The following is a 21,983-nucleotide window of genomic DNA, read 5'->3' on the forward strand; positions in this document are numbered from 1 at the left end:
GCACCACGTGGGCCACTTCAGATCGTGCGCGGCGCCGCTGTGAATTTGAAATCCGGTCTGGCACGACCTCATAGTCGAGCAGGCCAATACGTCGAATGACCTTGTAGGGTCCGAAATAGCGTCGTAATAGTTTCTCACTCAATCCTCGTCGGCATATCGGGGTCCAAACCCAAACACGGTCGCCGGGCTGGTACTCGACGAAGCGTCCTCGGAGGTTGTAGTGTCGGCTGTCGGTACGCTGCGGGTTCTTCATCCGTAGGCGGGCGAGCTGTCGGTCTTCTTCGGCGCGCTGGAGATAGGTCGCGACGTCAAGATTCTCTTCGTCGGTGACGTATGCCGGCATGTCTTCGAGCGTCGTTGTTGGGTTCTTGCCGTAAACCAGCTTAAACGGTGTGATCTGTGTTGTTTCTTGCATCGCCGTGTTGTAAGCAAAGGTTACATCCGGCAGGACCGCGTCCCACGTCTTGTGCTCGACGTCGACGTACATTGATAGCATGTCGGAGAGGGTCTTGTTCAGGCACTCCGTGAGAACATTCATCTGCGGATGGTAGGCAGTTGTCCTCCTGTGGCTTGTCGGGCTGTATTGGAGAATCCTTGGGTGAGCTCCACTGTAAAGGCCGTTCCTCTGTCGGTGATGAGGAGTTCTGGGGCGCCATGTCGCAGCAGGATGTTTTCGACAAAGAATTTCGCCATTTCGGCTGCGCTACCTTTCTGCAGTGCTTTAGTTTCTGGTGGAGGTGCTAGTGCGTTCATGCACCGAACGCCCCCGCGAAGCCGCGATCGGAGCCCGAAGCCGGAGGACAAAACCTACATCGCCCAAGACCAGCGTGCTAGCCGCAGACTGCAAGGACTTCCCCCAGAGAACGAACTTCTACCTGAGACGACAAAGAAGATCGTGGTCAAGACAACTCCAATGGCTGCCCCAGCGTCCCCCGTTATCCTATAACAACCTCGGGACCCACGAACCTTCCATGGAGCAGTGACTGAAGACGCGGAATCCTGGCTGGAGACCTACGAACGAATCGCAACTTTCAACAACTGGGACACCGACGACAAGCTGCGGCATGTATACTTCGCTTTAGAAGACGCCGCCAGAACCTGGTTTGAGAATAAGGAGTCGACTTTGACAACATGGGACCTGTTCCGTAGTGGCTTACAGCGCACCTTTACAAGCGTCGTGCGAAAGGAAGGGGCCGAAGCTATGCTGGACACCCAAGCGCAGCTGCCCAACGAGAACGTCGCCATCTTTACTGAAGAGCTGAGCCGTCTGTTCCGCCACGCCGACCCGGATATGCCTGAGGGAAGAAAGTCCGCCTACTTATGCGTGGTGTGAAGGAAGAACTTTTCGGCGCAATGATACGAAGCCCACCGACGATCGTAGAAGAGTTCCATCGCGATGCCACCAGCATCGAAAAGACACTCGAAATGCGGCACCGGTAATTCAACCACTGCACGAGCTCTACAAACTACGCAGGAATTCAATCACTGGCCACCGACGATCTGCGCGAGACTATCCGAGGGGTCGTGCGGGAGGAGCTACAGAAGCTGTTCCCGTCATCACAGCCTCAAGTGGCTTCGATTGCCGACGCCGTACGTGAAGGCTCCAACAACAACTCGGAGTAGCCCCTGAATCGCCGCAGCCTGAGCGGCAAGCGATGACATACGCCGCTGTAGCCCGCCGCCATGTTCCCCCTCCGCGCCCACGGCAGGGCCCAGTGACCACACAGTTCCGTCGTACACCACCACCACCACTTCCAGCACGCCAACCCGTCACCCGACTCGGCATTCCAAGGAAGACTGACGTTTGGCGCACCCCTGACCACCGTCCGCTAGCTATCACTGCGGAGAAACCGGGCACATCTACCGCCGATGCCCATACCGGGATGTGGGACTCCGAGGGTTAGCCGTTAATGCGCCGCGATCACAGCTTGGTGAACGACCTCGCTTTATCGCCGACTACCGCGCCGCCACTCAGTGGAGCGCTCGACCACCGTCCCGATCGCCATCACCAAGCCGCTACCTGTCACCGCAGCGCCGACCTTACACTGGCTCAGCCCGGGGCCGGTCTGTGAGCCCACATCCGGAAAACTAAAAGCAGCAACCGATGGAGGTGCGGTTGCTGTTCGTCGAACTAATGAAGATCCTCCGCCGCCGACGAAGACGTCGAAGAGACCATCTCGAAGACATAATAAAGACACGCCGCCATACCGACGAAGTCAGGAAGCCAAGACTACACCGACGAAAGACGACTTGACGACACGACGTTGCAGCTTCAGTTCAACATGACGCAGCCGTGATCCGACGCCAAGACCTAACGGCAACGCCAGGCAAAGAAACACGAACCTCGACGTGCTTCTCGACGGCCATGCAGTTACCGCCTTAGTCGACACAGGGGCTGATTACTCCGTAATGAGCGGACACATCGCTGCCCAGTTGAAGAAAGTTAAAACTGCATGGGAAGACCCTCAAATTCGGACCGCTGGAGGACACCCCATCACGTCGACTGGAATCTGCACGGCAAGAATCACCGTTCATGACCGGACTTATCCTGAAACCTTCGTTATCCTCCAAGTGTTCACGAGACGTCATTCTCGGCATGGACTTTCTGAACTAACACGGCGCAATCATCGACCTGAAGTCGAAGTCGATAACGCTGTCGGAAGATCTAGTGATAGCGCCGGAGAGTTCTCGTAGTCACCATGGCTTAAGTGGGCTCGAAAGTCAAGTCAGCATCCCGCCTGGCTCCAGCATTGCCATTTCCGTCGGCACCGACACACCTGCCGGCGTAAAATGCGTCATCGAGGGTGACCAACGTCTCCTGCTAGACCGTGAAATTTGCGTCGCAAGAGGGATCGCTCGACTGCATGGAGGGAAAGCTGAAGTGTTGCTGACAAACTTCAGCCAGGAGCTCAAGCACATCAACAAGGGCACGACAATCGCGTACGTTGAGAAAATTCTGGAAACCAGTAATGCGTTTGTCTTCTCGGATTCCGCCGCATCTACCGCGACGACCATGGTTCCCGAACTAGACTACGACATTAATCCAAGTCTGCCCGTGATTAAGCAACAGCAGCTCAGAAGTCTGCTCCGACGATACAAAGGCTGCTTTTCGACGTCGTCGAGGATTCGACAAACATCAGTCACCAAGCATCGCATAATCACCGAGGAGTGCGCTCGACCACACCGCCAGAGCCCTTACCTGTTTTATTGGGCGAACTTGTGCTCTAAAAAACAGGCTACACTCAAAGAATGGCGATCGTTGCGAACACAGTCAGCTATCATCGAAAATCTGATCAGCGGGTCAAGCGTGTCGACTTTTATACAGCAGTCGTCGAATGTTCCAGACAAATCATCGGGACCCACGTACCTTCTACAAAGTTCTACATAATTCGCGTCGCGCACACATGCAATCAGATCACACAAGGTTCGGTCACAGACAGCGGATGGCAGCGTCGATAACATTCCAGAAACTTCCGATACATGCAGTGGCGTCCTGCACTGTGCCATAACATTTGCTCGACGGTGAAACACGTCGAGCATATTGACACGTGTCAATATGCTGACACAATAAAAGCATTTTGCTCTACACGCTGATGTGAATAATAGCCAAAGGCGATGCAAAAGTACATAAATCATAATCTTTCACTCTAATAAAAACACTGAAGGCTTTAAAAGAAAGATTGTGTGTATATGAATGCTACAGCCTCAATTATTCTATCGGAACGCTACACAGCGAGCTAATGCGAAAATCAATCCACCCGAGGTTGTCTCGGTGCGCTGTTTTTGTGGAGTGGCTGAGAGTAGTACTGCTCGCGGACGACGAAGTTAGTGCACAAATTCTTGGCATCGGGAACACCTGCAACAAAGAGGAGAGTTTTCAGTTCAAATTAAACAAAAGATATGATTAAATAACGGCACACTTCACATGAACGTGTTTATCTAACGACCAGTATGTTAAGCTCCAGGCAGAAAACTTCGTTCCTTTACATTTTACGAATACGGCTTTCTTGCTACGCTTGAAACCGTTTTTTTTTAAAATACTGTTCCCGATTGACATAGCAAAACGTTTCGAGAATATATTCGTGATCAATGCGAGTGGGCTCGTGGCTGCCGTGCTTGCTACTCGAAACGCATCCGGCACGCACATGAGTTTGATGCTGGAACTCATAATCACCAAGTAAGCATATCTCCTAGCACACCATGCTCTCAGTGTGCATGACATAGTTGTTGACGAAGTCACCGTCACATGTTCAGCAGAGCCACTCGACACGAGTAAAAGGCTGTGACAATGTCAGTTCAAGTGGCCTTGCACCGACCACACTGGCGGAACAACCCGTGAATGCCAGCTTCTCTAACCCTACTGTGAACTGTATGCCTTCATGCCGGGTCGATGAATGTAGGAGCGTTTCGCTGTCCTGTGCTGCCGCAAGCTGATGAATTTCGCATTCGCATTCGCCGCAAGCTGATGAATTTCCCCATACGTAGTGTCTCAACCAGTGTTGCTCGCGGAGCAGTGCCCATTGTGTATTTTTTCCTCGCATTTGATGCTCCAAGTGTTTTCTCAAGTAGAACCAGTCTGCTGGTAAACAACATTCTGGTTCATTTCTCGGGCTTTATACTTATTTGTACCTTTCTCACGTGGTGCGTCCAAGTCGTCGCTCCACCAATGAACTAGTATAAGCAATGGTAGGATTGCATCCCCCAAACAAGCTCTTGCACACAAATTCATCTAAGCACCTAAATTGGTTTGCATTCTACTGCTAGGAATCTCATTCCAGCCAATGAAGGAACATCTTGTGAAAGTTACGATGTTTCTATACTTTGGTAAGGTTAAACATTTCCTCGAAAATTAATTACAATGTTTTTTTTTAAATCACAGTCACTATAATGCAATGGTTCTAGGCAAATCAAAACTTTTATAAAGCTGTTTTAATAGATTGATCATTATATAACTGCGCCAGCCGCACCCCCCTCCCCCTCAAGAAACAAGCCACTGTTCCAACAGCCCTCCATTCTCGCTTCTTTTTTTGTAAATGTCCATACCGTTGTTTTCATAAGCTATTTATGTGATGGCTATTTGCGGAGTAAGGAACTCCGGAAGTCTACCCAAATTTTTGAACGTTACGGCCAAGTTCAATAAGGCAAGGACGTCTATTGCGTGCGGACAGCAACGTTGAGAAGTTCAAGCGGCCTTATAAAGTATGCACTATAGCGACGTCTACTCAACTGCAACAAAACATGGCAGACGTTGAATATTTATAAAACGTCTCAACACAGCTTCAGCAGAGCTATGAATATGTTTATTGGTACTCGCATGGAGGTACACGGTCGTGTACTCTTAGGGGATGCATTTTCCTCAGCGCGCGGAAGGATAGATTGATGTCATGAGCGTCCGCTTCCGAATGGGGTGGTGGGCTGCGTCACCGAGATCTTGATATTATACTGCTTAATGTACTACCCAAGTTAAAAAAGAAATAAGAAACCACTATGAACTCCCTCAACCACATTTTCTGACACCCTATTGAAAGCTTTGCTTCTGTACGTGTCCGTTTTTTTTTTTTCTCGTTTCCCTACTCTTCTTCCACAAACCATCCAATCGCCTCTTACTAATCTCTATTGCGGACGTGTTTCTTTACCCCGGCTCTCGCTGAACCTAAGGTCTTCAAGGAGGCCAGTCGTGCCAGTCGGCCGCTGCGTAGATGTCCTCACATTCTAATAAAACATGCTCCATCGTTTCCCTAGCTTTACCGCTGCGAGCGCTCAGTAAAGCGCCCCGTGCGGTGGCGGGACGAACTGCTTGCGTATGCGCGTTGGCAGCCAAAGGCTGTCAACGCGCATGCGTTGCAGCATGACGTCTCTTGCTTTCCTGCGTGTGCGAATCCTCGCCTAGCTGCCGTGGTTGCTCAGTGGCTGTGGTGTTGGTCTGCTAAGCACGGAGTCGCGGAGTCCAATCCCGCCCGTGGCAACTGTATTACGATGGGGGCGAAATGCGAAGGCTCGTGTGCTTAGATTTAGGTGCACGTTAAAGAACCCCAGCTGATGGAAATTTCCGGAGTCCACCTCTACTGCGTGCCTCATAATCAGAAAGTGGTTTTGGCACGTAAAACCCCGTAATTAATTTTTTTTAATTCTCAGCTCTTGCTGGCTTCGTAAATTTGCTTACATCATGGTGTGCAAATGCAAGTATTTCGTATCACTGAACATTAAGCACTGGGAGTCATTCGGAATAGCAGAAGAACTGCTCAAAAAGGTAAAAGAAGTGATTGCAGAATTGCAGTTTTTTTACAGCTGCTTTTATGATGAACTTCACGACATTTTTTGTGACCTGGGCTCATAACACGTAGAAAGACAGAGTATGTGAGGGGCATATTACAGCATGAACTTTTCATACAATGTTTCCGTCACTCTCTTTCCTGACATGTCCGGTATCTCTCGCTATCTTGCTTAGTTTTTATACTGTGCCCTTTCAGCCATCCGTTTACTGTAAAATCACAAACTGTAAAGGCACATTTCATCGCTATTGTATCAATGCAATCACCTTGTCCTAATGACCGGATGGCGAAGTTGTGTCCAGCGGCAAAGTGAACTATGCTGAAAATACAACAAGACGTCAGCACATTCTCTATCTGTCAGTGAATAGCTTCAGGAAAATACTCGTCGGCTGCATCGCTTTTCCTCCATTCAACACATACAGTTGAGGGTTAGATTAGGTATATTGGACTGAGAAAGTAGTAGTGTCTCTAGTGCCTAGTTGAATAGAGACGAGTAGCTCATAGGTACACCTGTCATGGATACGGCGTCTTTGAAAATATTGAAACAAATAGCGTCTCTATAAAAAATTCAGTGACCTTCCACTCTGTGAATAAGGATGACCAGCAAAGCTGTGTACGTGGGCCCTTCAATGCGGAAATGCACCTCCGCCGCGGGTCTGCTTTGCATCGCACTATCTTCGAGATTGGCCCGCGCAGGCGGTGTGCGTAGCGCCTGTTTTTCCTCCGTCGTGGGTTGGCCCGTAATTGCAATATCTTCAGTATTGGCCCACGTTTGTGGAGTTTTGCGTATACACACGGACACCATCCTGGGAGAACTAGCCCTTAACAGTTTCGCTGTAATTCGCTGTAAAATTGGTTACGTTCTGGCATTTATTAATTAAATATTGACACGTATACTTTATCGGGCGACCACGTTCAGCCGCCTAACAAATGTTATCGCACAGCGTGGGACGCGCCGGCATGTAACCGAAGTTTCTGGAAAGTTATCGATGCTTCTATCCGCTGTCTGTTGTCGCCGATCCTTGTGTTATCTGATTTCATCGCCTGACGCTTATGGTGTAGAACTTTGTGGAAGGCACGCGGGTTCCAACGATTAGTGTGGAACATTCGACGACTGCTGTATAAAAGGCGAGGCGCTTTACCCCACTGATCAGATTTTTGACGATCACCGATCGTGTTCGCCGCTATCGTTGTGCTATAAGTGTAGCCTGTTTTGTGGGCACAGCACATGTTTGCCCAATAAAAGTTAGTTTTGTCGTTCACAGTATTGCTACTGTGTTCTTCAACGTCACCACCGCGTGACAATATTTAATTAGTGACGACGTCGAACTCCGGAACGGTGGCACGAGCGCTTTCGTGCTGTGGCGCCGAGGGGTGCCAGTGAGCCTGCTGTGGAAGTACACTAATTTCTAATTCTAACTAGTCTATTTTTAATACACAACTAAAGCAGAAGAGTGCACTGAAAAGTTTGCAACACCAAGTTAGGGCTGCAGTCCTCAATTTGAAGTTGCATGCAGAGCCCGATGATAAAATCGGTTTATTCGCGCAATTCCTGGTCAGCAGAAGTTTTCTCACGAGTGTACGCCAATATGCTCCTCTCCCTCTAGCGGCACTCAAGCTGCAATGTCCCGCTGCAACTATGCCAATGTACTGCACAGGTGCCCATTTAGGTAGCATCGCAGTCAATCCTACTTGGGCGGCTGTAAATATACATGCATTGACGCTTTCCATGGCGAAACATTCGAGCACAGACTATATTGAATTGTTCTCTACACCAGTACATGACACCGTTAATTAGTTTGGGCCTTACGTTGTGGTTCAACGGCCCATCTTTGTGTAGCCAACAAAAAAATTATGCTGACAATAACTGCTGCATAATGTTACCAATAGGAGCTTTGCATTACACGAGGCAGTCAATACGAGAAAAGTTGACCGGAATGATATCGCTCTACAACCCTTTTCAATTAAAAATCATTTATTATTACGTAGAAAATATACCACAGGGTCTTGCCAATCGGATGAGTATTGCGTATTATTCTCTGCTTAAGTGCATAAAATATTTCCTTACTAATAAGTCAAACCAATTGTGAGGTACATACTACCTGTGTTTGTACGAATGCACTGCTTCCAAATAAAAATTAACTACGATCGTTTCAGGTACTTTTCGCAAAGATCACTCACCTAGCAGCCGAATCGTAAGATTGAATTCACTCCTAAGAATATCCAGAACCTTGTCTACACCTTGTTTTCCCTGCAAGTAAAGAACGAAAAGAGCTCTAGTGGATTTGAGAAGGTAATAGGTGCTGGGATTTCATAGAATAACTAAAGCTTGAGTTGAATGGGTATGTAATGTTCTGGTTTTGCGGGCTTTTGAAAAAACACCCTTGAAATTTTAACCAGGCACCCGCTGGGGCTTTCGGACGAACTAAGGAAACTGGTCGTCTGACGCCCTGAATATGTATCTTGGAGTTCAGCTCTGCCCTGCCTAAATTTCCATCATGGATTCTACCTGTGCGTTTTGGCACCGAGCAATAATTATTTTACAACTGCTAATGTCAACTCTTGGTCAAGCCACGGAAGTAGGTCGGTGGATAAGGTGTCACCTTTCTAAGCTCAAGTTTGCGTATTCGCTTCCGGCTAGGGCGGCCGCATTTCGATACATATGAATACAAAACGCTCATGGACTCTGACTTAGGAGTAGGGTAGAGAAGCATCGACGATAAGGATTAGTTCGGAGTCCGTCATTGTGGTGTTCCTCATAACTATAGGGCGGTTTTGGTGGGTAGAGTTCCACAATTTTAAGGGCATTTCTCGCAGCATTAAAGGCTATGTTGAACAGCAACTATTGACTTTTATGTATGTCTTTTATGTATGTTTTTTGTGTATGACTTTTATGTATGACTTTTATGTTTTTTTTATGTAGCTTTCCGCTTAGGTTAACGACGCACACTTTCAAATAAATGGTTAGTGTATTCGTTGATAAAATGAGAGTATGATTTTAAATTGACGGTGGTTTAACGTTTCTTTCTTTTGTTTCTTATTGTAACAAATATTTGGAGCACGCTTAAGCTTCGCTTTTAGAGAGTGAAACACGATAGCATTCAAATATCCCTGAGTGCCTCTCACGTTTGCCGGCCATTGCAGCTCATGTCAGCACAATATTTACCGGGAAATGCCGGTATCGAACGCTATGCACGAAGGGGGGAAAGCTTCTGGCAGAAGCGCGGCCTTTTGTTTGGGCCACGGAGGCGTGGAGGCGAGCACTATCTGGAGGCGTTGCAAGGGACCGGGAGCGCTGCTGTATGAACACAAGGAGTGCTGCAAAACGGGTTTGTATTTCAGATTCCGCGGAACAGAATTATGCTTGCTTGCTTGTTCAAATCGCAATCCGATGTTATCATGTTTCTAGGTTGCGTGAAAGTACTACATTACGACTGCTCTGGCGCATATTTCTTTAACAAATTCATTTATTTCAGTGACGCCTCTGCGCCACACGGAGGGCCCACGGAGTATACATAGTTCAGAATGATTTTTCGCGAGAATGCGGTTGACGCGGGCAGACAGATTTTCTGCGACACAGCGCCAATAACGATGCCGCGTCAATACAATCGGCAGCCGCAACATTACTTAAATGATATTGCGCGACAAAACAACCGACACAGACTTCGGAGAAGACGACACACCTAGCGCAAACTTTAAACTAAGTATATTGTGCTACTGCTTCGATTTTATACATGGGAGGCAGTGTATACCACGCATGCGCTTACAAGAAAATGAAGTGCGAATTCATGTAACATAGTTAAGAGTCATGTGACGCCGCGTCCAAGAAACTTAATTCTTTTTCTGTGAGAGCCAGAGACGGGAAGCTAACACACTTATCACCCAATTTGGCGATCATCTGCACTTCAGATATTCCATGGATGAGCTGCGTGCTGCCACGGGAAACAATCATGCATTGATCTTCAAGAGCTTTGCCTCCATGATTGCGACAGTGCATCGCCAAGAAAACACCAGAGCCGTTTTTTACATTGTTGCTGTGTTCGCGGTGCCGATCATTGAGGCAATGCCCAGTTTGTCCGATATATTTCTTCCCACATGAAAGCGGGAGGTTGCACACCATCCGATGGACACATTCGACAAACTTGTTGCGGTGATTCTTTCTGCACTTATCGGAAGGGCCGCATTTGGATCCGTCAGCCTGCAAAGCCTGCCGAGCTTGTTGGGAGCAGAAAAAACGACTCGTACATTCGCCCTGTGGGCCATCTTTTTCAAGTTATGGGATATCCCGTGCATATAAGGTATGACACTGACTTTAGGGCGTCTGCCGGGAGGGGCATCGGCAACTGACTTCTGTGTGCTGGATGGCGCTTCTCTTAAAATGCGTTCTGCGACAGACATTAGCACCACCCTAGGATATGCAGCCAAGGACAACGTAGAGTTTGCTTTTCAAAGCTTACGTCCACTACATGACAGCAAGACTTGCTAAGGGCATTCTTGAAGCACAAACTCATAATAGCCCGCTTAACAAGCTTAGAATGTGCGGATGTATACGGCAGAAGTGGCTTGTTGGCTCGCGGCTCATACGACCAACACGTGTGGCTGTCCTGAAAGCTCAGGCGAAGATCAAGGAAACGAAGAGACTTATCTACCGGCATCACATGAGTAGTTTGAAGGGGGACTAAGCACTTCTGAAACGTTTCTAACGCTTTGTTAGCTTCCAACTGAAGGCATGAGAAGAGCCGTCAATGAAAATTAAAAAGTCATCAACGTATCTAAATATTTTAAAAACTGCAGTGCCTTGCACTTGTGATAAAACGTCATGGTCTAAACAGGATAAAAACAAATCACTAAGAATGGGATCAATGTAAGAGCCAATACAAACTCTGCTCTTCTGCAAAAAAAAAAAAAACTTTGGTTATCCCAAGTGATAAAGGTGGAATTAAGATAAATCTGTAAAAGTTCTAAGAATTGACTGCAAGATATGCCGGCTTCATTATGGAAGGAAACAGCACCATACTTATCAATACATTGCTCAACACAGGACAGTACGCTTCTATGCGGCAAGGAATAATAAAGGTCTTTTACGTTAATAGAAAACGCCTGCGGCAAAGCGCATGTGCAACAGACTTAATCTGAAAAAATTAATCAAGGCCTTTCAAAACAGCAAGCGAGATTATCTACAAGTTTTCTTCAGTGCCAAAACACATAAACCCGGCATTCCGTTACGGGTTATTGTGTCAGAAATTGATACTTGGAAAAAGCCGTTGGGGGTGTTTTTACAACAAAAGTTGGGCCTTCTGCCTGTCAGCGACCCTTTCCTCGTGAAGAGCTCAGATACTGTGATTGATATTTGGAAATCACATTCTGACCGTGGTCTTCAGGCGTTTTCTATTGATGTAAAAGATGTAAAGCATGTCGCCATGCTAGCGAGTTTCTCTCGCTGTCAAAACACTTTAGTCATGGTGCTAACGAGGTTGAACCACCGTCATAATTCGCACGTTGTCATGCGGCCTAACAAACAATACAGAAGTTTATGCTGGCATCATAAGACCACAGTATAAAACAACACTAGCATACCACAGCTGTAATAGAAGTGAGCGCGTTGGATTTCTAAAAGTCCACCGATTGATATTTCTTACTTGTTGAAGGAAAATGAGTGGGAATGTCCTCTTTATATAAATTTCAAGGCCTGCGCACTCGTCTTAGAATTTAACATGCTTATAGGAACAGGATACCGAGTGGGAATCTCCTCTCTATAATCATTTCGGGGCCTGCGCACTCGTCTTAGAATTCTACATGCTTATAGGAACAGGATACCAACGTAATTTCTTCAGTCTTGTTAGGAAAACATTCCCAGCGGTCTCTTAAAGAAAACATATTGTATTCTGAACGTTACAGTAATGCCAGAGCATCCTTGAGGCTTTCCCCTGCTAACGTGAAACACCGGGCTAGTTATTCGTGGTCAACCTTAGCTCGATGAACATGTCCTTTGCAGAGTGGGACAATGGCGCGGAAATCCACGCAGTGTTGGCTTCCCTCGATATGCACTACGAGTAATGTGCTGCCCATGAAGCAGACTTCGTGGAGTGGTGCTTCCTAAGGAATTAAACACAAATGCTTGTTTCGTTTTCTTCACCACTCTTGGAACAATTTCTCGTGTACCACCCGCATGGTGGCGTTGATAATGCGAACCCTTTTGGACACATGTACATCTTTCTACACATCTATATCTCTTTACTTCAACTTCAACCTTCTACAATCTTCTACTTCAACCTTCTACAAAAATGCGACAAAAACATAGAGGACTAATGTATCTGCTCGGATTAAACGCTGGCAGGAAGAGTCAGTGTGTCACACACAGTTGTGATATCGTCAAGACCTACCGCGACTGTCTCTCTCGCACAGGCTTCGATTATCTGATACAGGTGCTAGCACAGTGGGTTCGACAATTTGATAACAAGAAGCGAGAATGCATACTCTGTAAGCGAGTCCCCAGAATATGGGTCTGCCGATGAAAACAGCGCGTGCACCGAGACTCAACGCCTTCACAGCGTCGGCTCCTGACCGCACTCCGCCGTCCATGTAGACCTCCATACGGTTTCCTACAGCTGCAACCACTTCTGGCAAGGCGTCGAGCTGCAAATAAAATCAGCGCGTGCGAGATAAGTCGGCGTGTAATGAAGATTAGCTCATACTACATTACTGAACTCTAACTAGTTACAATAACTTGGTCCAATAAGATTATTTCTGACACTGTATCCACCAATTAGGTAAATGCAACAACTAATTCCAATACTCCAAGAATGCAGTGTCTATCTCGACACAATGAGCTGCGGGGTGCGTAGCTCGGTCACTCAATCAATCATACACTGCATGAGCACAAGATGATCAACTGGAAATCAGGCTAACGCATTACCTCACAAGTCACAAAAGCCCGTACTTCTCGGCATAAATTACTCCCTGAGGAGGCTATTACAGAAGATTACAGGTGACATAAGATTGCGTAATTTACATTTTCCCATAATTAGGCAAACTTATTTTTAGTTCCTTACTTAATAGCACATATTTCAAACTATGAATTATTGGTAGTGAGCACGCAAGCCAAATTGACCTAGAACGAATTCTAAATATGGGACATGTTTCAATATAAGCGCTGTCAAACATGTGGTAAAGTGCACTCTTGTTCCACTCAATTTTTTAAAAAGAAAGCGCTGTTGTCTATATGAAAGCATGAAAGTAACAGGAATACCAATTCATCTCGTCTGACACTTTAGAAATTATTATCTCTTAATTCTTTGGTACTTGAATTATTTCTAAATGGGGGCACTTTGCGAAGCCTCCACCTGAAGTTTATAAAGTTAAATGTGCCGCAAGCAAGTGAAACAAGGCGTATTTATGATATTATTCAATTAGGTATTTAAATTGCTCGGGGTAGTAACCGCGGCCGCAACAAATCCGTTATGTCAAAGGAAGAAATCTACTTTTCTCTCTCCACTAGTTTTCTGAACGCTTATTTCAGCTAAGAAAACACCCTGGGCAGTAAGAATCATAATTTTCAGCAGACATACGTAGTCATAAGGCAATATCAATACACCCCCATATCACATATGTATACCTATGGAACGCAGCGATCACGCGTAACATATCAACGAAGACAATAATGGAAATGGAAGAAGCAGACGGAGAAGAAATTAATGCTTTCGCATTGTGAGCTAGTAGAAGCGATAACGCTATAACATGTATTCTTTACACAGGTGCCAACAGGTTATCCATTCACATCAATAAAGACGCTCCACATCCACGAATGTCTTAAAATCTTCAAAAAATTTCACCGCCCAAGCACCCCCGTACAGATATGGTTAACCAGTAAAGCTGAAACGTGTGGCCACGGAGTTTATCACTGAGTAAATAACGACTGTTCATTAAACGACCGCTGGTAAGGCTGGTGCATATTCGTTACGCAGTTTCTGCTTCCGCTTGGCTGCAGGAGCCTGTTCTTGTGCCCGGCCTGCAGTGTCGGCACGGCCTAGAAGAACACGTTTCCGTGTCTGCTCGCAGCGTTGCAGATCGAAAGCTGCCTGCTCCTCAGGAGTACGTATGACGCATGGCTTACCCACTTCAGAGCTGGAGAGAAACTTCCGCGCGTGCGTTCAGCCGCGATGTAGGGCAACTACGTAACTACTGCGACCGCCAAATGCGCGCCTCTCTCTCTTAATTTTTTTTGCGCATGCGCATGGGGTTGTGCGGGAAGAGTTTGCGGCGTACAGGCCACAGATGGATGGACGAATTGACAAGAAGCATACAGCTTCACTGTAAAAAATTCAGAGGGCACCTCTGAGAGTGGAACGCAATAGCATTGAAATATCCCCGACTGCTTCTAATGCTTGCCGGCAACTGCAGCTTATGTAACCTTATGTTTACGTGGAAACGGTGGTGGCGCACGCTACGCATAAATGCGAGACTTCTCATAGAAACGCGGCCTCTTGCGTGCGCCGCGATGCTGTAAGGCCCTTAGATAAAACATCTTTACAAGGCAGCGACACTCATTGTTCTTTGCACCGTTATCCCCACACTCGCGCTTGCTCTGTTTTTTTCTACTTTATTCGAGGTTGTGATTAGTACATTGCTTTCGCATGATATGCTAAACGGCTAAAGGTTATATTTAATATATTGAACAATGTTGTAACTATTGCGCATGCGCTAATCTGGTTGGATTTTTCGGGGAAGAAAGGCGTAGTCGTAGCCAAGACATGGGACGGCGTTTTAAAGTATGCTACGGCAGTTGGCATAAAAAAGCACAGGGCGCCGTTGGAATCTGCATGAGAAGCTCCTTCCAGTTCTGCGGAAGCCATGCGCGCCTCGAAATAATGAAAACGCGAAAACATGAAAATGTTTTCGTCCGCACTTTGTTGGTGGCTACCGACGCCTGTAGTCCTAACTGTCCGCAGCGTCCGTTGTTGCGCAACAATACAAAAATGGGGCGTGGTAGCCGAGATACAAATCATATTCATCTTCTGTAAGCACCTGCGCTTCAATACCTTGCATTCTTGACTCTGCTAAATGCTGCTTATGTAAGAGAGTACACTTCACTGAAGGCAAGTTTTTCTTTTACAGTTAAGCTGCTTATGGCTAGGGCTGCGCGCATTTTTGTTCTCCGTCAACAAGAACTGTCATCATCAATGGATAAAACCCCCGTAAGCATCCATGTTCCCGTAAGCAAGCCAAAATGTAATGTCTCATGTCCCCGTAAAGCAGAGTCTACAAGCGATCATCAAAGCGATGAGAACAGTGCTCAAATGTTTCGTAATCACGAATACAACATACAGAACCGCATGTCGAGAACTGTAATGATCACTGCCTCATACCCCCGTGAGCAGCTCACACCTCCGTAAACAAGCAAAAATTTATAATGACTCGTAATCTCGTAAGGTTCTTGGCTACTCAATTTGCAAAAAAAAAATAACTGTGATAACACTACCCCTGTTATCGTTCTCGGTGATTTCCCTGTGGATGTGTCGCTTGTCGTCGATGATTTCAATGTGGACGTGTCGGTATTGCAACGGGAGCGGCTTACGCGTTCCATGCTGCTGACGTATCCTTTGCGATGACATACCAATTCACCCCAACTGACCATCCAACGGTGTACATGCATCAACATGACATTGTCAAGGAATGTGATTGCAGTTGCGAGTGAAATAATGGCAATAGAATAAGACAATAAATGAGTCTGCGTGCATTACGTCACAATGACCACCCATCAAGACAATAAATGAGTTCGTACCTTTCGTTAAAATTGTATGTCACCTCCGTGTAATGTAATAAACAGCTTCGCTGGTCAATCACCTTCACAGAGTGGAATGACTCCGGATTTTTCAAGGGTAAAAGCCCACTCGCATCGGAGCCCCGCAACACCTGTATGGCTAGGCTGACGGTGCGAACACGCAGCCGTGCGCAGGCATCAGTGATACATCATAACAAATGTTTCAGCGCAGTAACTGTAGGCTGCGTTTACTTGAATGTTGGGATCTGTTTGATTTGCAGAACATTATTTTTCTTTGGAGTTCCTTCCAAGTTGCTTACCAAAAAGCTGGTTAACGTCCTCCTGAATATGCTCACCCACGCCGAGCCGTCTACTGGGCGTCTAGTTGGCGTTTGTACCTCGCCCTCATGGTGTACCGTGCAAGGGCGAAGCAGAATATAATAATTCAATGAACCGTTCGGCCTTTAAAACGTTCCGCAGCGTCTACGCATCTTCAGCGCTAACGATGTGGCACCATACGATAGGTTAAATCGAAGCCTTTTTTATACCTCAGCATTGTCTGTGTATGCATAACAGTGTAAAAAGAAAGAGCTTAACTCAATAACAACGATAAATCATGCGCAATGTCTTGCCTTGCGCATGAAATGAGGCTAAGTGATGGCTTATTTCATCTTTTACTTCTTGCCGTCAGAGTGGTAGGAAGTAGCAAGCGTGAACTTGGATCGAAGCGGCCACAAGAGACGGAGAATGCGAGGCGCCATGTCTAGTGGTGTGCGATTGGCGGCGAGGAGTTACGGAGTCGCCATCTGTCGGAAGCTCCTCCCTTGCGTAGTATGAGGGATCACGCGCCATGCTCCTCATAGGTTTCGCTTGCGGCGCTCAATAAAAACACCACGTGGCAGCCCTCCTGGATAATTATGTAGGTGCTCTCGAAACGAGGGAAGCTTTTGACTGTCGATATAATAATATTGGGCAAACTAAAAGCCCAGATTCGTTTACAGACGCTATCTCTTTACCAAGTACGTGCAGTAAACGCCACTACGCGCGGCCGCCGTGATGGAGCCTCCCGAACCGGCATCTTGCATGAAAGGTAGGCAAACGCTGAGAGTAAAGCACGTTAAATGTCTTCTTATAGTGGGTTGTCTGTATAGCGAAATGGAGCATAAAAGAATGAAGTCTCACTGCAGCGCTGGCACGGGTCCGCAGCGACCGACTGCGCGTCTGCATGCATGTCCGCACAATATGTTTTGCTTTCACTTTGAGCGCGTTTTCGCACTGTGCCGCGAGTTTTAGGCCGCTGCATATGAGCGTTTGACAGTACACGAGCAAACATTGTTTCGTGGACGCCACCAGAACTGTTAAAAATAATTTCGTTATACAGGCTTCGACGCCTACGGTGACTGTGATGTGCCGTCGCGTCGATTCAATACATTTTGTCTTCTAAGTTCTTGGGCATGTCAATATTATTTCTCAAGTATCGTCACACTGTATGTTTATCGGTCTTCTGAGCGTGCGATTTCCCTATGCTTGTTTTTCGTAATCCAGTGCGCTAATTCATAACACAAACATGACCATATGCCGTGCTTTTGTTTTATGTCCGTCTTACCGCTCCCTTTTCGTTCCAGTGAACGTGCCAGTATCTAGCATCAAGTTCATAGACCAAACCGTCATGGCATTAACCGGTCAGCGGGCACGGGCGAGCGTCTCAGTACGCGTTTTCTGCTACTCACCAAACATCGCATTCCGAGCGCCGTAGTAGAAACCTTCCTCGCATCTGTGCTTGCTGCATACCTCAGTTGCATCCTATGGCTGTCTGCCGGTTCTAAGTTTCGCGAGCCAAGCTTCACGTAGCTCCTTGTCCTGCGGCTACGTGTGAAAAGGCTGACTCCGGACTCCGTTGCGTACGTCGGGAACTGCAGCACTGAGCAGTAGCCTACAATGCTGCGCGCCTCCAAAGGCAGCCACTCCCTATTATAGCACTTTCAAATGTTGTCAAGCAGACACGCAAGGCGGTAAAGCCTAACCACTTAATCAGAACCGCAGCACAGCTGGGACTTTAACCTTTCGTTTTCAGCTCGCTTCGGCGCCTCCGAAGCAGCCGACACGGCCGATGTGTCTACGTTATACCTCATGCCACGTCATGCCGATGGTAGCGCCAGTTCTCCCAGTGGTGGAGTTCGAGGCCAATATAAAACATGCACAGCATTGCTAGTTGGCTAGCACGTATTCTGATTCTTCATATTCTGTACCATATACTTGAGCTGAGCAGTTCCTCATTATATCAGTGATTTACTTCTATCATAACATATATGTTTCTATTCCGCGTGATAACTCATACCAAACATTCCCTTTTTATGCCCGCGCTCTTAGGCTTCACCCTTTTTCGGAGCATTTCAGTGCAATTCAGGGAGGAGTAAATCAGCAGGAAAGGAGTAATGCGCTACGTTGGAAAAATGTTTTGTCTAGGGACGTTATGATGCGGTTGATGCGAGCGCCATCTTGACAGGTTCCAAGGAACCGGGCACATAACTCCGTGGCATCAGAGATCTGCGTGCGAGGGCGCGCGCACATCTCCGAGGCTTTGGCCGGTCTATGCATAGTAGAAATGCTAGAAAAAAGGATTGTGCTTGAGTATCCGCATAACAGAATTATGTTTTCTTGTGTATTCAAATGACAGTCCCACACCATCATGTCTGTAGCTTGCGTATACGTCGTACGTTACACTTTTTCTGAAGTACTTGACTTTGACAAAATTCAGTTAAGTAACTTCTTGCGCTACACGGAGGGCCTGCGTGGATGTGTACTCACGGATATGAATTGTTTTTGCTTAAGTGACGGTCGACGCTGGGCGGGGGCCGCCGACGCCGGATTCTTGTTCGACATGCAACCCTTAACGCCTCGTGTTAATTAATAGTAACCATGTTTCATTCCTTTTGTTTTACACAATGGAGGAATATTTCAGTCAGCTTGTTCGTAACGTTGGGCGCTTTGCGGGGAATCCTTCACAACAGGACAGCCGTCACTAAATTAACATCGTATACGTTCAACGTTGTAGGTAAGAAAGACAAACAGCGAAGGCACTACAGCTCACACTGAGAGAGAGAGACAGTACTTTATTTAAACGCCAACTTTAGGCCTTTTTGTAGAAGTTGGTAAGTCGATTTGAGATGAGTATGCAGTCTCATCGCACGACCTTTATTCACTGAGTCTGCGGCAACGCCACTCTTCAACAAAGCTCTGCCGTCGACATGGGACAATGTGGATGCGCGACTGGGTATGTACCTGTCTTCAATTATTCAATTTTGCACTGGCTGAGCACGGGGTATGTGCTAATCGGTTCGCGCTAGTCTTCAGTGAAGCAATTTGATGCCATTTTGGGTCTTTGGTTATGCTTCAGTAGGTTTGTACAGCTCCAGAATGACAGAAGGAGATCCATTAAATTTATCCGATGCTGGCTGCTATCGTACCCCTTTCACTGGGGTTCCTCAAGAACTACAAGCTGATGCATTCGCATGCTCGAACAGAAAAGCACTGGGTACGTGCCGTTTTTCAATGCACAGCTCGCCAACTTGGGTGATTGAGTAGAGGCCACGGAGTGTGCAGCAAACGATTGAACAATTCTCAGCGGTCGCAGGTACCAATACCCCGATGCTTGACTCGGAGGCCACGCGCGGTCTTCTTGGCAGCACCAATAGATGCCGTAGCGCGTACGAAAAGAATCGTGAGAGACCCGGTTGTCGCGTGATGCTTTATTGTGCTCAAACCACTCAAGGCTTCGCGCCGGCGGCTCTAGGTATCACGGATGGCCTTTAGGGAAGTGTAAAGGGATGTTCACCTGCAGTACACACATCCTATACAGCTCGTTTGGTGGTGGCGATACGTTGTGTTGCGATATTTTTGAAATATTGACGCATGTGTGTCGATAGTAACTTGAGATGCGTTCTGCAGATCTCTCTTTAGGGTAGATTCACCTTCAGTGGTAGCAAAACAGCATTAATCGGCCTCGAATGCAACTCATTGCTATAGTATTTCCTGCTGTGCAGTTGGAGGCCCATGCGTCCAAAAAGGTTTCACGGATGGTGTCGTGCCTGGTGCCCAAAAAGGAAGGGTCCCGAGCGATGTTCAAGACATGAGAAAGAAGTTTATAGACCAATGTACATGATAAAGTTTTAGAAAAACGACTCCATCTCTAGTAGCATACAGCATAAGAGTTTGCATGTCGATTCTCCGTCACAGCTTTTCAGATCCGCTTTTTGTGCCATTTATTTGTGTCTTTCACTCGCTGAAAGAAGGCACTGGCCAATCACAAATGTCAAATTGTTCACAACCCCTTTGCTCCCTACTCCCCACCTTTTTGCCGAAATCCTACCCTTTTGCCAGCTTTCTTGTATCCCACGTTGCACAATTCGAAGCAACCACATAGCCAAGTGTGAACCTCTCGTCGACACCGTTCTCAGGGAGGTCTCGACAATGGCCCTATCATGAATTAGTGGCCTCTTCGTTACGATGAATCTGTTAGAATTGTGAGACTGTCCTTCGCAGTAGTTGGAGGGTGGTGCTGTCGTCTTGAAATGGGCTGTCATGGTTTGTGCGTGAGCGTCGGCTCTAGGTCCAGTCGTAGTCCGGGTAGGCATTTGTCTCGCCTGTAAGTTCTGGAAATTCAAAATATGAAGATGTAAAATATGGCTGCTTGTTTGGAAGTCTCAGGTGACGCTGATGTAGTCGCTTGAGTAAACGAGGAAGCATGACTAATGCCCGAGACATCTACGCATCTGCCGGTGAAGCATGCTTTCTTCCAAATGATTGCCAGGCCTCTCATTAGTTCAGGATTCGTTTTCGAGGTGATAGAGTTCAAATCACCTAGGTTGACTAATCTCTACGTTCTGCCTTGTCACTTAAAGGAACCCCTAGAATTTGTATGCAGCATTCCTAAGCTCGCTTGAGTTCTTTGCCAGTTACGCAAAATTTCACCTTGGCTCGCAACTCTGGTGCTCCCTGGTTCAGAATGTATTCAGCCTCGTCTGTTTCTTGGCAGACATCTCTCTACCTCTCTCTACCTCTCTTCCAACCGCCCTGGCCATCCCTGGGAACATCTGGGCCTGGATTTGTTTCACCTCAACGGCCAAAACTTCATACTGGCAGTAGACTACTATTCCCGTTTACTGGAGGTGGTTACACTGAAGAGCACGACACCTTTAGTGGTCATTGATGTGCTGAAAAGTGGTTTTGCACGAGACGCGATTCCGCAACAAGTAAGGTCAGATAACGGTCCACCCTTCTCGTCACTCGAATTCGCCGCATTTGCTGCCTCTTATGGCTTCGTCCACATCACAAGTAGCGCCTATCACCCACAGCCTAATGGGGAGGTGGAAAGAATGATCCGCGCTGTGAAAGACCTCCTCCGGAAAGCGAGCGATCCTTACATGGCCCTTCTCAGCTATAGGGCACATCCGGGGTGAGTGGCTTTAGCCCTGTTCGACTGCTCATGGGAAGGCGATTGGGAACTAGAATCCCAAAGAAAGACGAGCAGCTTCGACCATACTGGCCGGTAAGAGAGTAGGTAGCAGTCAGAGAGCAACATTACATGAAAAAGACTGCTCAGGACTTCGACCGACGACATCGGGGCAGAGATCTGCTGTCACTGCAAGCGGGCGAAGTGGTCTGGATTCAGCCAGATCAAGTTCCTGCCACAGTTTAGAGCCATGTTCCGCGTCCAATGTCGCCAGTAGTTGAAACAGAGTTTGGAACTGTTCTGCCGCGAAATATAAGGCATATAGTAACATTCGTGCTAACGTCAGCAGGGAGCCCATTGCTTCAAACTCATCGTCCAATACAAGTGGTGGCAACACCTGAGTGAGTTCCTCCGACGACAGTGCCTGCTCCTTCACGTGATGCTGGTGATAGTGTTGCGTGCACCGGTAGTGGCCGTTGTGTTGCTCCACCCGACCACT

General features: G+C 47.2%; 1 protein-coding gene across 1 annotated transcript in view; it reads right to left on the reverse strand.

Moving 5' to 3' along the window:
• Nucleotides 1-3,749: 3,749 nt before the first annotated feature.
• Nucleotides 3,750-21,983, reverse strand: part of LOC135914286 (L-lactate oxidase-like) — a 42,181-nt gene continuing 23,947 nt past the window's right edge. The window contains exons 7-9 of the mRNA XM_070524645.1: nt 12,750-12,908; nt 8,454-8,523; nt 3,750-3,856 (exon numbers count right to left, since the gene is read on the reverse strand). Of these exons, the coding sequence (XP_070380746.1) occupies nt 3,750-3,856; nt 8,454-8,523; nt 12,750-12,908 (336 nt within the window). The remainder of the gene's footprint in view (nt 3,857-8,453; nt 8,524-12,749; nt 12,909-21,983) is intronic.

The sequence above is a fragment of the Dermacentor albipictus genome, chromosome 8 (genome assembly GCF_038994185.2).
Source record: "Dermacentor albipictus isolate Rhodes 1998 colony chromosome 8, USDA_Dalb.pri_finalv2, whole genome shotgun sequence".
Taxonomy (NCBI): Eukaryota; Metazoa; Arthropoda; class Arachnida; order Ixodida; family Ixodidae; genus Dermacentor; species Dermacentor albipictus.